Source organism: Cynocephalus volans, chromosome 18 (genome assembly GCF_027409185.1).
Source record: "Cynocephalus volans isolate mCynVol1 chromosome 18, mCynVol1.pri, whole genome shotgun sequence".
NCBI lineage: Eukaryota > Metazoa > Chordata > Mammalia > Dermoptera > Cynocephalidae > Cynocephalus > Cynocephalus volans.
This window is the reverse complement of record NC_084477.1, coordinates 9,467,356-9,483,658: the sequence shown is the minus strand read 5'-3', so window position 1 is coordinate 9,483,658 and position 16,303 is coordinate 9,467,356. Positions and strand designations below refer to the sequence as shown.

The 16,303-nt window shown below is 46.7% G+C and overlaps 1 protein-coding gene across 1 annotated transcript; it reads left to right on the top strand.

Annotated features, from left to right (window-relative positions):
• The first annotated feature begins 11,728 nt into the window (after positions 1 to 11,728).
• On the top strand, positions 11,729 to 13,704 carry MIXL1 (Mix paired-like homeobox). Its single transcript, XM_063082682.1, has 2 exons — positions 11,729 to 12,136; positions 13,399 to 13,704. The coding sequence occupies exons 1-2, from the start codon at positions 11,729 to 11,731 to the stop codon at positions 13,702 to 13,704; spliced, it is 714 nt and encodes a 237-aa protein (XP_062938752.1).
• The last annotated feature ends 2,599 nt before the right edge of the window (positions 13,705 to 16,303 follow it).

Sequence of the window (16,303 nt, the reverse complement as noted above, 5' to 3'; positions counted from 1 at the left end):
GTACATGTGGCTCCCATCTCACTCAATCTGCACCATCGACAACCAGAGCACCAACACTCATGTAGCAAGGACCGACAAGATGCTCCAGGAGCAGGGTTTTGTGAGATGTTCATTACTATGCACGGGTCAGCTGTGGCTTGCATGGGCAGAGCTCTACAGTTTAAACAAGGTAAACAGGTAAGTTCATCTGCTCCATGCAGGCGCACATTTTGCAGATGAGAAGACCAGCTCTCAGAGAGGACTTGCCTGAGGTCTGACAACTGACTAAGCGAAGGCAAATTCAACAATCTGCACTGGGCTGGCCGGTTGGCTCAGTTGGTTAGAGTGCAGTGCTGTAAAACCAGTGTCAAGGACTGGGATGTCTGTATTAGCCAGCCACCAGAAAAAAGAATCTATTGGAGTCTTGCAGGAGCTGCCAGAGCTCATATTATGGGCCAGCAGCAGAGGCACCTGGAACCCCTACATGTTGGTCACTGTTGAAATGCTCACTGAGCCTTTACAGCAGACTCTGGGCCGGGGTTGTGGGTGAGGTAAGTCCCAGGGAACACAGACCATCACACAAGGAACCCAGTCCAGGCGAGTGCCCACAGAAGACCTTGACCTGGTCTTGGGGTCAGGGCTCCTTTCGGGTGTTCATACTAATATTTCTATGTGGGACAGACCCCAAGGTAACTCAGGTCAGAAACTTTGATGACTTCATGGGCTGAAGAGGGAGTCACTCGGATGTGGCTGCGTGTGTGTGGGGGGGTGGGGGACGCCCCTGTCTGGCTCCAGGCTGCAGAATGATACCCAGGCACAGTTCAGCATTACACCCGAACAGACTCCAGCTGCGAGGAGAAGCTGTGGGCCTACGACGACGGGAAACAGCCTCAGCCGGCCCCTTCTCACCCAGGCCCCGCTGACTCAACCCCTCAGCCCTCAGACCCAAAGTGCCTCATGGAGCCCCGAGTAAGAGATGAGACTTGACCTCAAACCCTGCTTCTCCATGAAACCTCATCCTCTTTCTAGGAAGCAGAGGTGTGCTAGTGTTTCTGATCCTCCTGAAACATCTTTGGGTAAAGGTAAAGGCTCTTCCAAAGGCCCCAGCTCAGACAGATCTCACTCAGGGCCCTCTTGGAGTAAACTTAACTATACTGTTCTCCTGCCCCCAGAGTCAGCGTCAAATGCTGCCAAAGCAGGGCTGGATCTGGTAACTTGCCCAGAACTGAAGCATCCAGGAGATTGCCCCAAGGCATCCTGAAGCCTTTCAAACCTGGAATATACAGAAGATTCTAAGAGTTTAAAACATGACTGCTGTAAAAAATATAGAGACTTTTATTTTATTTATTTATTTTTTTAAAAGATGACTGGTAAGGGGATCTCAACCCTTGACTTGGTGTTGTCAGCACCATGCTCAGCCAGTGAGCTAACCGGCCATCCCTAGATGGGATCCGAACCCGTGGCCTTGGTGTTATCAGCACCACACTCTCCCGAGCGAGCCACGGGCCGGCCCCAAAATACAGAGACTTTTAAAGTGTGTAAGGTAAAGCATGAAAGTTACCCCCGTTCCATTCCCCACTCCCCTATGGATGTGCATACGCACAGATCTTGGATGGTGGGCTCAGAGATTTCTTTAATAAATTGCTGAAGTACGTATTACGAGCCATTACAGATTCTATAGTGTCCTAGGCACAAGGGGGACACGGTAACACTAAACATGCTTGACCGCAAAGAAACTATATTCTGGTTAGGGAAACAAGATTAGTCTATATAAAAGCTACACATGATGTATATATGTGTGTATATATATATAGAGAGAGTATATATACACACACACACACAAACTTAGAAAAGGGTTGATAGGGGCTGCCCCCAGATAGATTTATTTATGGGTCTTCCCTTTTTTCTGTGGTTTGTATTTGATTCCTCTGTAGAAAGTGTAGACTACTTCTATAAGGAGAGAAAACTTTACAGAAAATGGGACTAACATGAGATGACTAGAGAACAGCCTGTAATTAACTGAGGAAGCATGAGTGGGCAGCTTCAGGCAGGGAAACCTGCCTGTGCAGGGGAGGGAGGGCTTGGACCAGGCCTTGCAAGGTGGGTGGAATTTTGCAACAAGCATTAAGAGGAGGAGCCAATCTAGCCTAGAAAAGGTGGTGGTGGTGGTGGTGGTGGGGGGATTGGTGGGATTTGGGAGGTAAAGAGGGATGGCTTAAAGGGGGAGCAGGTGGCCGGGCCCTGGATTTGGTCGACCTGGCTCTGATTCCAAGCACCTGGTGCCTCCTGAGCCCATTTGCTTCTCCTGGGTCTCCCCTTACCCCATGGAGCACAGGCGGGGAGGCGACATTGCACCCAGGCAATTACATGTGTGAAGGCCTGTCTGCTCTGAGAGCCACCCAGGGACCTCCGGGCTGGGCAGTGCCTAGCAAATCCTCCGTTAGGTCTACAGGAGACCACTTGGAGAATTTGCAGCAAGTTCTCCTGCTGCTTTGGACTGAAAGCAGTCTACCCAGTTCTGGAAAGTTCCTGGGATGGGCTCCTAGGCTCAGCACCACCCAGAGAGGTACCCTCCTGCCCCCACTTGGGCCTCCTGTCTTGGAACCCAGGACCAAGTGCAGGAGGCAGGAGTGGCCTTCCAGGGTGGGCCTCCAGCAGGGCCCCCAAGGCGGGGCTCAGGCCTGTGCACCTTATCCAGAGCCAGTGAGGGGATGCACCCCTGTGTGGGAGGCAGGAGTGGGTGGGTTTCTTAAACCTCACTTGGGGTCACTGTTAGGGCTGTGGGTGGGGGAGGCTCTTCTCCCAGACTTACAGATGGACAGTTTTTTGTTTTTTGGCGGCCGGCCTATAAGGGGATCCGAACCTGTGATGTCGGTGTTATAAGGCTGCACTCTAACCAACTGAGCTAACCTGCCAATGGACCATTCTAAGCTGACCCTCTGTTTGGCACTCTTGCCACTTGTGCTGACACGGCTTCTAGAACCTTCTCATTTGGGGGACATTTAACAACAGAGAAGATAAAATTCCTGGAGATGCCCCAGAATTCAACCCAAAGCCCCCAGACACTTGCATCGGACAACAGGGTTAGGGTTAGGGTTAGTAGAGGACCTCCCTGTGAAGGATTGTTTGCGGAAGAACAAAAGTTCCTCAAAAGCAGTGGCCTAAGAACCTTGGTCTTCCTTCTCTAGGGGTGCTAGCTCTTCTTCTGGGGTTCGTGGTTCTCGGGGTCCTCCTGGGGTTCTCGTAGTTCCCGTGGCCTCGCACTTTGCTCACTGGGTGTCCTCACAACCCACCTGAATCTGCCTCCCTTCAAGGCTCAGTCCCAGCCCCCTTCATCTAGAAAGCACCCCCCCCCCACATGCCAACCTGTCCCTGCTTCTCCGGCAACCCCGTGTCCCCCCAGGCACTGAGTAGCACAGCCCGGCAAATCACAGCCACCAAGTCTATATGCTCTGTATTTTGGCAGCCTGGCTTGTGACAGGTTCCCTAGAGGAAAAATCATGCCCATTCCCTGCACCGTCCTCCGCTCCAAAGGGAGGGACTGAGGCCGGCTTGTCCCCTCTTCTCTGGGTCAATTCACAATGCGAGTGCTCCTCACACCAGCAGACCTCGCCTGCCCCAGATGTTCTCAGGCTCAATGTCTTCCACTTCTTTCCAAAATACTTCCTATTTAAAAAAAAAGTTTCATTCTGAAAAATCTCAAATATACACAATAGTAGAGAGAAAAATATAGTGAATTGTCATGACCTAGCTTCAACTGATATCAATTTACAACCAATCCTGTGTCTTCTCTATTTCCCCACTTCTCCCCTTACTCCTGAACTACATTATTTTGAAGCAAATCCCAGACATCTTATTATTTCATCTGCTGATATTTCTGCATATATCTCAAAAAGATAAGGAGCTTCTAAAAGATATGTATGACCACAAAATCACTATATAAACTGAAGGAGATATATATATAGATATATATATAATTTTTTTTTTTTTTGCAGCTGGCAGGTATGGGAACCCTTGACCTTGGTGTCACAAGGCTGTGTTCTAACCAGCTGAGCTAACCCACCAGCCCAACTGAAAAAAATATTAACCACAATTCCATAATATCATCTCATATGTAATGTTTAAATGTCCCAACTTGTCCTAGACATGAATTTTCACAGATGTTTTGTTCAAATCAGGATCCAAACATTGCATTTGGTTGATAGGTTTTTTAGGAATCTTTTAATCTGTAGGTGAATTCTGTCTCCTCCTCTCTCTGCCTATCTCTCTCTCTTTGCAATTTATTTGATTATTTGATGAAGCAGCTGGCTGCTTGTCCTGTAGAATTTCCCACAGTCTGGGTTTTGTTGATTGCACTCCTGTGGTGGTGTATGACACGGTCCTGTCCCCTGCACTGCTTTTGAACAGGTGGTAGCTCTAACAACTGGATTAGAGTCTGGTTCTGTATTTTGGCAAGAATGATTCATAGGTCGTGGTGTGTATTTCTGCAAGGAAGTAGATGTTAGTAGCAATAAAGATCATTGCTTAGGTCCGTTATTTCATTAGAGCTTGCAAACTCTAGCACCACTCTCACATATCAGCAGCATACTTCTATAAGGAGAAACTTCATCAACGGTGTGTTTACCTTGAGTTACAGTCATACAGAAAAGTCAGGATAAACATTTGCTTACCAGTCTTCTGAAAAAGGGGGTTTGTTCCTTAGGTCTCTCTGCAGATGATCAATTTTTGATTTTTTAATTAGTGATCATTACAAAATAATGGATTTTAACGTTTGATGTGTTTCAGTCCATTGCTATTATTATTCTTGTAGATGTTCATGTAATCCTATGTTTGGCCAATAGGAGCCACTTCGGGCTGTTTCTTGAAAGCGTTTGCTACCTCAGAAGCTTGTTAGGATTTTCTCGATTTCAGATGTTTCTAAATATTTCAGGCTTGTATATTTGCTCTCTGAAGCCTAGAACGAGACATTTCTCAAAGGACCACATTTTTCTTTTTTACTTTTTTTTTCTTTTAACTTATCAATATACAATGCAGTTGATTTTCATGTCCCTTTACGAGTTCCTTTCCTCCCTGCCCCCCCATCAGCATCACATCTGTTCACTTGTCTTAACAAGTTCAAGGAATTGTTGTGTCTTCTTACCCCCCTACCGTTTGTTTGTTTGTATATTTATTTACTTATTTATTTTTAGCTCCCACAGATAAGTGAGAACATGTGGTATTTCTCTTTCTGTGCCTAACTTGTTTCACTTAATATAATTTTCTCTAAGTCCATCCATGTTGCTGTGAAAGGTAGTATTTCATTCTTTTTTATAGCAGAGTAGATCTATCATCAGATGAGTGGATAAGGAAAATGTGGTATATCTACATCATGGAGCACGTTTTTCCTTTTAGTGGAAAATAATATGTAGAGACCAAAGTGTGGGTGGTAATGGGTTTAAATAATCCCAGAATAAGCAACCAAGGTAAAAGCAGGGCTCTCTTTGGTGCTGTTTGCACAAGTGATAAATCCAAAGTGAAAGCATCTTTGGGGCAATATAAGGTAGAGGGCTGAGTCTGGGCCTAAGGGAGATTCCCAGGAGGGGTGAGTCAGCTGAGCTGCGTGGGCTTTGTCAATGCAGGACGGTCCCTCAGTCAAGCAGCCAGGCTGCTGAACAGAGGACGTTCTACAGCACAGCCCTGCACGGAATTGGCGCTTGGAGCACATGAGTTTAATCTGAAAGAATAGGAGGCCCAAGTTATTTCCTCTTCCATCTAAATGAGTACAGAAAGTTCTGGTTACAATGAAAGCTAAATGTCCATTGCCTAAGGGAGTGGAACCATTTATTTAAAACTACGCCCTCCTAGTGCATACTAAAATGGATTCGAATCCTAGATCCACCAAGAATCTGTGTTTGATTGCACCAACCTAGGGTGGCATTTTATCTGCACAGATGTCTCCCAGCTATTATAGGCAATGCTGTAAAAGACAGCTTTTAAAAAAAAATACATACCCAATACACATAGGCCAGAACGCAGAGTGCAGAATTGATCTTAAGTTACTCTGGGGGTCTGCTACCACCAATAAATTATTTGGAGACAGACAAGACAGGTGTTGGCAGATTCTGTGTTGTTCTGATGCCTCTCTGTTTCCTTTGTCTGTGTCCAATATGACTTCATGAAAGATAACATGATATGCACTAATTCAGTGCCATGTCACAGCCCACAGAGCATCAGAGAACTTCCGCAGCAAAGTTTTATTATGTAGTTAGGAGATAACAAAGTGGGGCCGGCCCGTGGCTCACTCGGGAGAGTGTGGTGCTGATAACACCAAGGCCATGGGTTTGGATCCCATACAGGGATGGTTGGTTAGCTCACTGGGTGAGCGTGGTGCTGACAACACCAAGTCAAGGGTTAAGATCCCCTTACTGGTCATCTTTTATTTTTTTAATTTTTAAATTTTTAAATTTTTTATGTGTAGTAGTCTGTTTATTTATTTATTTATTTTCATCTTTAAAAGAAAAAAGATAACAAAATGATCGAAATTAATGAGGTTTAAGTCAAAGGACAATGTTAAAGAAACTTGTAGTGTCATAAACCTTTAACTAACAAGTCATCCCAAATTGTCACTTTTGAAGAAAGGTCATTTATGAACACTCCAGTAATATTTAACACACTGCTCAGCCAAATCTAAATGAGACTGGTATAAAACGAAGTGACCATTTTGATGACCCACAGCTCTCTTTAAACAACAAAAATAAGAGTCTAGATTTCAAAGTTAGTGTATGATTTTACCCCAGCTAGATACCTCTGTTTATCTACTCATAAAAAGCTATCAAAGAAGGATGATTTTCTGGGTGATGGTACAGAGATGGTAAATATGGGAGCCACTAGCCACATATATGGTTATTTAAATTTAAATTGATTACAATGAAATAAATTTGAAAAATTCATTTCCTCAGTCACAGTAGATCCATTCCAAGGGCTCAGTAGGTACATTGCAGAAAGAAATGTCAAATAAACGCCAAGTTTGAGACCAAATATTCTGCTCGTTGTTTCAGTTCATTTCAAGTGTGTAGACATAAGCTTGGAGAATTTATGTTTTCCTTTCTGTGAGGTCAAAGTGTTCTTTCATCTTCATTGCTGTATGAATGGGGGTCGTTAAAGACACACAGAGGAGTCTTCCTACACAGAGGAGTCTTCCCTTCACAGAGGCTTTGGGTAGAAATAGATGGAAGAAGAAAAGGAACCATTATTTTGAAAAACTCAACGCATCGGCTTCAAACTCCATTTTGTGTTTGTTATTTGGATTTATATGGCACCGACTAACCAACAAAAAAAGGCTTCCTTGTATTTTATCACTTTCCTGGCACATTAATACATTTTGGGGGGTGTTGTCTCTCGGGCTCCTGTAACCACTGGTTTTGAAATAAACTTCAGAAACTGACGAGGCCTGGGCAGGAGAGGAGAGGAAATCAAAGCGAGACCAGGATCAAAGGGCAGACGGCACTGCGGGTCTCAAGGTGGAAGTCAAGCCATCGACCCCCCTGGCTGCCTTTTCCTGGTTCTCCCTTAATAAACACCCAGGGCTCCTGCGCCAACGTAGGCAGCCGAGAGGGCCTAACCTGAACAACAAAGAGCCTGGGGAAGAGAGCACTTAGCACTTGGGAGGAAAGGCAGGTCTCTGTGATATTTGGGTGAGTCGGTGACAGAATCCGTGGTGGGAAATGTCGAGGATGCAGAACAGGACAGTGACCCTGAGTGAATGGCCCCATCCTTTCCAGCCTGGCCCTGGTTCCAGATAATCGTGCTTTTCTTTCCCCTGACTGCCTCTCTAGTTGTGTTTACTGGCTTTCCCCCATTATGCAGGAAGCTTCTCTGAGGATTTTCTTCCAATTGCTCTTACCCTCCCTTGTGTTTATATCAACAGATGCTACTGCAGACCAAATAGAAATAATGGCCAAAAGCTTTCAGCAAATCAAGCGGTGAGCTAGCCCGGGCGGTGGAGAGGGTGTATCCAGACCCTAATGTCAGTGACCGCTGTCTTCTGCTAACTCTGAACTTCAGTTTGCTGTTCTGAAGCTGGTAAACTGATGTGCTTCTGTAGAAAAAAACTACTTTATGGAGCCTTCAGTTTCACAGATTATCTATTTTGGGCAAATCACTTGCAATAATTATTTTATTAAGATATCGCCAAGGATAGGACTCTTCCCATTTTCCATTTGGGGAAATGGGTGTAGAGGAATGAACAAATATTCATTGTATGTTTGCACAGGGTAACTGAGTAAGGAATCTAGAGCTTGGATCCAGTGAAAGCCACTTAGGATTTTATAAGTATCTGTCAAATGAAACAGAAATACAAAATCATTTTAATTTCAAGTGAATGCACACACACAGCTTTTGTAGAGACCCTATAGTGGCTTCCACCTCCCCAACCCTAGACTATGAAAATCCCAAGTGAACCAGAAAATCCATGCCCATAGTCCAATAGTATCTCTTTCCAGATACGTTACATTCATCCTCTGCAGTTTTGTAAAATTAGTTTTTGTTTTTTTTTTAATTCAGATTTCACCAGTTTTTCCACTAATGTCCTTTTTCTTTCCCAGGATCCAATCCAGAACACCACATTGCATTTAGCCATCAACAAACTAGGTTTTAAAAATGTACTTACGTTTTAGTGGTCTATAGCACTACAGAGTGACTGTCATTAACAATCATTTTTCCTAAATTTTCAAATAGCGACAAGGATTTTAAATGTCCCCAGCACAAACAAATGATAAATGTTTGAGGTGATGGATATGCTAATTACCTTGATTTGATCATTATACATTATATGTAGGTATCACAATATCATGCTGTACCCATAAATAGGTGCAATTATTATGTGTCAGTTTTTTTAAAAAGTACTTATAACAATAATACATGCATGTGATTAAAAATAATAATAAAGCAGCAGTGAAGGGTATAAAAGTCTCCCTTTCCAACACTTTACTCTCAGTTCCAACCCTGGTTTTCCACTGTTTCCTCATAGAGGTTATTTTTTAGGCATATGTGTAAGCACACTCGATAAAAACTTCATTTAGAGCAAAAGGAGGAGGGAATGAGGGAGGCTGAACTCATTTCAATACAGATTATAAGGGCTGGCTGGTTAGCTCAGTTAGCTAGAATGTAACCTCATAACCCCAGTGTCATGGGGTTAGGACCCCGGTACTGGCCAGAGGCCAAAAAAACAAAAACAAAAATAACACAAACTTTCAGGAAGACAGTTGTAAGAATGTAATTCCTGTTCAATCAGTTTGGAGGATTATCAAACCTCAAATTGAATGATGGAATTTCTTTTTCTTTTGTCTTTTTGGCAGCTGGCCAGGACAGGGATCCAACCCTGGACCTCGGTGTTATCAGCACCATGCTCTAACCAAGAATGCTGCAATTTCTTTGCACCAGTTTAAAAGACAGCCTTGCATGTTCTGATTGCTCCACCGACCCACCACCAGCTTCCAGGGATGCACAGGCACTTCATCAGCCTGTGCAGGTCCATTTCCCTGGCCTATGGAAGACAGGCAGGTTCGGGGCCCCTCTCCAGTGAGCAGATAGTGGCAGAGGAATGAGGCTTGGACAGAGGACCCAGGGGGATTTTCACACAATAGGCTGGAGAATTCCTATGACCCCTGATCCCTGGGCACAGTTTCTGGGTTGCCCAAGCCATCTCTGGCTGCTAAGTTTCAGCTGGCAGCTGGCAGCCAGCAGCCAGTAAACCTCTGCCTTCCTTCCAGTGTTGGCCTCCAGGACCCTGTAGCTGCAGCAACACATCCATCACGTACCCCACAACCAGGAACCTAATGAACCCAATGTGCCTGAATGACAACAACCCCCTAGAATGGAGAGGGGCTGGGGCTTTACTTTCCTCCTGAAGGTGGCCGGGGACCTCAGAGTGACTATAGGAGTCATGAAGTCTGTCTGGATTGTGGTGTATCCGTATTTCTTGATCTGTAAAATTGGCGTAGACATACCCAGTTCGTAGGGATACACATAAAGCACAGCCTAGCACAGTGACACTTCATAGATTTTTTTAAGTAATGAATTAAAGAATGAATGAGCATATAAGCATGAAGGGTCTGACCTCCCATCCCATCCATCTTCGGCCTGAAAACCCCAATGACCTGACAAAGGACTAGAAGAGGAAGGGAAGAGGGAGAAAGAAAGGAGAAGAGGTGGGGCTGGGGGGTCGGTGGAAGAGCAGGCGGTGAGTAGTCAGGTTGTCTAGAAGAGCCTCAGGGGCTGTGCAGGGGTCCTGGGACACAGTCCCTGACATCCCCACCCCAACCAGGAGAGAATCCAGCCCAGAACCTGTCTTGGCAGCAGCTCCAAGAGTACTTTCTTTTTTTTAAAAGATGACCAGTAAGGGGATCTTACCCCTTGACTTGGTGTTGTCAGCACCACGCTCTCCCAAGTGAGCTAACCGGCCATCCCTATATGGGATCCGAACCCGTGGCCTTGGTGTTGTCAGCACCGCACTTTCCCAAGTGAGTCACAGGCCGACCCTCCAAGAGCATTTTCTGTTTTGACACCTGGAATGTCCACCCAGGATGAACATATCCAAGCTCCTCTGAGATTGTCTACTAGCCTTCTAGAATAGAGACAGGAGGGAGACTGTGCCCTGAAAGACCCTCCCAATGAAGTGCCCCTTTGAGTTAGCTACAGTGTATATAGTCCTGGGGAAATTGGCGAGGGGACCCAGGCCTCTGTGTTCCTCTGCTGAGGACCTGCACGATGGAGGGGCAGGTCCCACCGTGGACTTCTCTTTCTGTGGAGCGAGCTCAGTGCATCCAATTCAACAGACCCCCACGGAGGGCCTAGCACGGGGGTGCCTCAGGCACAGCAGGTGTACAAGGGGGACACTCAATAGACTTGAAGGAATGTATGAGAGAACTGGGCTCCTGCTCTCTAAGCCTTTGTAATCTGGCAGGGGGAGCAGAAACGTAAACCACAATAGGGGTGAAGTGGAACCCTAAACGAACCCTAAGGGCAGAGGACAGAGAGATGACTTCAAGTTCAGGCCTCGCCCTGCATCTCCTCACTTACAGCTGGGCCGGTCTTGGTCTTGAGCTTCCTCGGGTATCTCAAGAAAGGCCCAGAGTCATGCGTCTGCTGACAGGGGGCACATCCCGCTGGCCTGGGGTGTCCTTACTGCAAGGCCCAGGCGGACATTGCGGGCAGAAGGCTCCTCTGCACTTACCAGGGTGAGTTTCCCGTCCCCTCTGAGGTCCCTTTATCGTCACCCCCCTGGGACTCAGGATGTGTCAGGGAGGCGTGCAGAGGACAGGGGTGGGCTGTTTGCCTAACCTGGTACAGGGTCTAGCACATAGCAGGGGTGGTAAACAAAGACTTTGGCTGACGACAGGCGGGACATGGGCCATGCGAGACGCAGGGCCCAAGGCTCTCGGTGGCCCCGAGGGGGCGCCCTGACCCAGAGGCGGGGCCCCTCCCCGAGCAAACTTCTTGGGGATGTGGATTGCGGTGGCGGGGCTGGCGGGGGCGGGGACCGAGGGGGCCTGGGCCCAAGTTCACGCCTCCCCCTCCAGCCCACGGTCAGCGGAAGCGAAGGCTCCCACCGGCGTCTGGCGGGGCTGGGGGCGGGCTCGCACCCCGAAGGGACACGGGCCTCCCCGCGTGCACCCCTTTGATGGCGCCGCCCCGCCGGCCCCCGCCTCGGCCCGGGGCCGCTATAACTGAGCCCGCGGCCCTGCGGGCGGTGCAGTGCGCTCCGGGAGCGATGGCCGCAGCAGGGTCGCACCAGCGCCGGGTGGCCGAGGGCGCCGCGTTCCCCGCGTACCGGGCCGCCCCCGCCGGCGGTGCCTTCCTGCCGCCCCCGAGCCCCGCGGCCGCCCTGCTCCCCGCGCCCCCGGCGGGCCCCGGCCCGGAGCGCGGCGCCCCCGCGCCCCTGGCGGCCTTCCTCGGCGGGGTCCCCGGGCCGGCCGCGCCGCCCCCTGCCGGCCTGGGCTCGCCTGCGCCCCCCAAAGGCGCGGCCGCCCCGTCGGCGTCGCAGCGCCGCAAGCGCACGTCGTTCAGCCCCGAGCAGCTGCAGCTGCTGGAGCTCGTCTTCCGCAGGACCATGTACCCCGACATCCACCTGCGCGAGCGCCTGGCCGCGCTCACGCTGCTCCCCGAGTCCAGGATCCAGGTGAGCGGCCCGCCGCGTTCTCAGGTGCCTTGGAGGGGAGGCCTCGGGGAGTCGAAGCCGGGATTTCCGGGCTTCTTGGGCCACACTCCGGCGCACACTTACTTGGGGGACGTGGGCAAATTGCTCCCCATGAGCTCAGTGTTCTTAGATTGTGAAGTAGGGATAATACCACCTATTGCACTGAGTGATTGTGAGACTTAAATGAAGTAATTCAGGCATGCCTCAGTGACTTCTGTCTCGCATTGTTAGAATAAGGGCCCCTAGGAGGCCAGCTGGTCCCTTGAAACAGTCAGTCAATCCCCAGCAGGAAGGTGGTAGGAAGCAGTTTTACACTTTTTCCTTATCCAGGAAGCAGGCCCAGATGGGGCGCAGTTAGGGTTTCCCTCTGGCTTTGAGCTTGGGGATGGAAGCTGAGTTACCCCCTGGGCCACTTGACCGGCATGTAGTGGCTCTGGGATTTTGGTTGGAGATGAGGTAGCGTGTTAGGGTAAAGCCTGAAGCATCTGGAGCTTCTTGGCACAGTCTGAAAATTCTAGTACAGGGTGTTCATTGCCTAATTTAGATCAGAATCCTGGAGTTGGTGGTGGGAAGCCTGCCTTTTTGCCTATTAGCCTTTAGCTCCTTGGTCTGTGTCCAAGTGCAGTTTTGAGTAGGAATCCTCTTAAACACTGGGAAAGAGTGGACTGTTTTTTCTGCATCCCTGACGGTCATACAGCTGTCAGTTTCAACAGTTGGCACAGAGGCTTCCTAAGCAGGACACCCTTATTTGTGGGGAAATACTGAGCAGAAAAATTTACTCATGGAAGTGAGGTCCCCTGTACCCACCAGCCATCAAAACAAAAAACGAAAGAAGGAAAACCCACAGAAGTGAAGTCTACTGAGCAAAATATCTCCTTGATTAATTTGACAAGGGAGTACAGACTTCCCAAAACTGATTTTCTAAATAATTTGAACACATCATCTTGAAGCATAGTAGCATTTTCTTCCTAAGAATTTGAAGTGCTTCTAATTCTGTGGCCCCAGTTTTCATTGATAATGTCTCTATATAAAGTATAGATGGAACTAGGCATAATTCCAATTTTGCATCTGGAAATGGTGAGGCAGAGAAAGCCAGGTGCTCTGCCCTTTAAGCCCAAGTGCTTTCTGAAAAGCATAAGGCTCTGGAGCAGGGAGCCAGGGGATGTTACGCTGGAACTTGTCAGTATGAACTGTGAATGCAATAGTAGGATAAGAATTCCATAACATTTTACCCCCTCTTCCAGGTGTGGTTCCAGAACAGGCGCGCCAAGTCACGGCGTCAGAGTGGGAAATCCTTCCAACCTTCGGCTAGGCCAGAGCTGTTCCTCAACCACCCTGCTCCTGGAACTGAAGTGAAAAGTTTGAAGCCCCAGCTGCCTCTTGAGGTAGATGTGAACTTTCTGCCCGATCGCAACAGGGTTGGAGGGGGCATCTCTGACTCTAGCTCCCAAGGTCAGAATTTTGAAACCTATTCCCCTTTCTCTGAAGACACTGGTTCAAAGCCGGACTCGTGGGAGGAACACATCTTTTCTGCCTTTGGTAACTTTTGAGGATTTTGGGAGAATTCAGGATAAGCTTGGAGGAGCTATGACTGACAGCCCAGGAATACTGTCCTTTCTGACTTCCATGCTAAGGACGTGTCCTTGTTAACCTTGATGATGGTTTTGACAGTCATCTCTCACTGCTGAAGGTTCCCCCCCTCTCTCCAATAAGCCTTTGCTCATGGCCTGTTCTTTCTTTACAGCACACTCCCCAGGAGTTCTGGCATTCATTTTACATGTGTGTCTCCAAGTCTGCACATTCCATTTGGTCCACATCCCTGGCCTTCTTGCTAGGCCTATTCCTATTTTTTGAACTGGTTGTTTAGAACTCATTTTCTTCACAAGAAGCCCTCAGCCTGACTCAATTTCCCCTTGTGCTTGACAGTTGCCATATTCTCCTGGTCGCTCCAAGGCTTATAACCTTAAATTCATTCTAGCCTATCTCCTCAACCCTCATCCTATCACCAAGATTTATTACTTTTTTTTTTTTTAGTTCCAATGACTCTGCATTCAGATTTTTTTTTTTCTTTCGGTGGCTGGCTGGTACAGGGATCCCAACCCCTGACCTTGGTGTTATAAGGCTGCACTCTAACCAGCTGAGCTAACCAGCCAGCCCCTCCCCCACTTTTTTGGTGACTGGCCGGTACAGGAATTAATCCCTGAACCTTGGTGATATCAGCACCACACTCGAACCAACTGAGCTAACGGGCTCATCTAGGTAATTTCAAGAGCTCCCCTGCCTCTCACTTCTCAACTACTTTTTAAAAATTACTCTTTAGAAATCTGTAGTAGCCTGCAGTTGCTGCCAAATTATAAAAACTTTTCAGTTACCCCCCTAGATAAGTGACATCATCTTTAGCCCACAGGACAGCTATGCAAATCTTAAGATCACCTATCCACAATATATGTCTCTGGCTCAAAGTCACTCCTTTCAGTTTTGGACAAATCTAACACCTTTCTCTTCCCAAACACTCAAGACTCCCCCTTTCTGGAGTCTGAGACTTCCTCTAACTAATCCTGACTTTGTGCCTTTTACTTTGATCACACCAACATTGCCCTTAGCACTTGTTACTGTACTTCCCGTACGACTTCAGTGGATTATTATTTTTCACAAAGGTTTCAATGTAATTTCTATTTAAATGAATTCTGTTCTTTAGACAGCTTAGTACAGTGCTTTACTCCACAGTTGCTCAGTATATATTATATGGCCATGAAAAACATTTCTAAAAGGAAAATTTCTGCAAATGTAGTTTATAGCCAGTAATTAATATATCAGCAGGCCACTGCACTGAGAAATTTAATTTGGTTAAAAGCATATCTTTGGTTGTTTAAAGTTTAGTAATATTTAGGAGTATTTTGGCTCCATATTTCTCTTTTCCAATTTATAATTCTTAATATATATAATGACTGTTTCTAAATTAGTCTAAGATCGATTAAAATGTTATATTGATATTCGAGGGTTTTCAAACTGCTTAGGGCCAATGGAAACTGTATATGAAGTAACATAGGTGAGGTTTGTCTGTAAACTGTGCTTTAAAGTAGGATCATGGGGCCAGCTGTGGCTCACTTGGGAGAGTGTGGTGCTGATAACACCAAGGCCATGGGTTCAGATCCCTATATAGGGTTGGCCGGTTCGCTCACTAGGGAGAGTGTGGTGCTGACAACACCAAGCCAAGGGTTAAGATCCCCTTACCAGTCATCTTTAAGAAAAAAAAAAAAAAAAAAAAAAAAGTAGGATCACGGGGAACCATGGCTAGGGCCAGGACAGCATGTCTTGATGGTTACAGAAGAGCCCGAACTATGCTGAAGGTCTTTAAGATTATAACACATCAGTTGTCGTAATTTTTATAGAGATATTCGAGTGGTTTGTACTTTTCAGAGTAGTAAATGTCCTATTAAAAGCAACGAAGAGAACATAGTTCAGGCTTTAGTAGCAAGCTGAACTTTGAAGAGTGTCTGAAACCAAAAATGAGCTCATAAACATTAGCTATTCTTAAGTGCTCACTATGTGCCAGACTTTGTGCTCAGGGCCTATCCAGGGGGTGGCCAAGAGGTTTCACAATCATAGAGCTTCACATTTAAACTTGTGGCATGGCCAAATGAGGTGACACATTTGCAAGACTGAGAGACATATGTCATAACACTTGAAACTTATGGTCCCCTAAGAATCACATTTAAAAATAAATCTTGTAATTAGCTTTTTGATTACATTATTGCATTTATATTGTCTTATGTCTTATTTTTCCCAGTGAACAATTAAAATCTACAAATAATTAAATCCTGTTGTCATACTTTTAACTTTTAAAAATTGTAGGATCCTCTAAGAACAGAAGTAACCTGCATCTCTCTTAAACTCTAAGAGGCCCTAACTGCTGAATGTGTTGCGGGCATCATATATCTAATTCTCACATCTCATGTAAGATAGGGACTATTCTTCCTGTTATTGATTTACAATCATAGAGCTTATAAATGGCATGGCCAGGACTCGAACCTTGGACTAACTCAGCACACCCATTTATCCACCACCGCGTAATGCCTTCTATATTGGACTGGCCTTTTTAGTCAGGACTAATGATAAAGTCTAAAAGCAACCCCCAAATCAGCATTT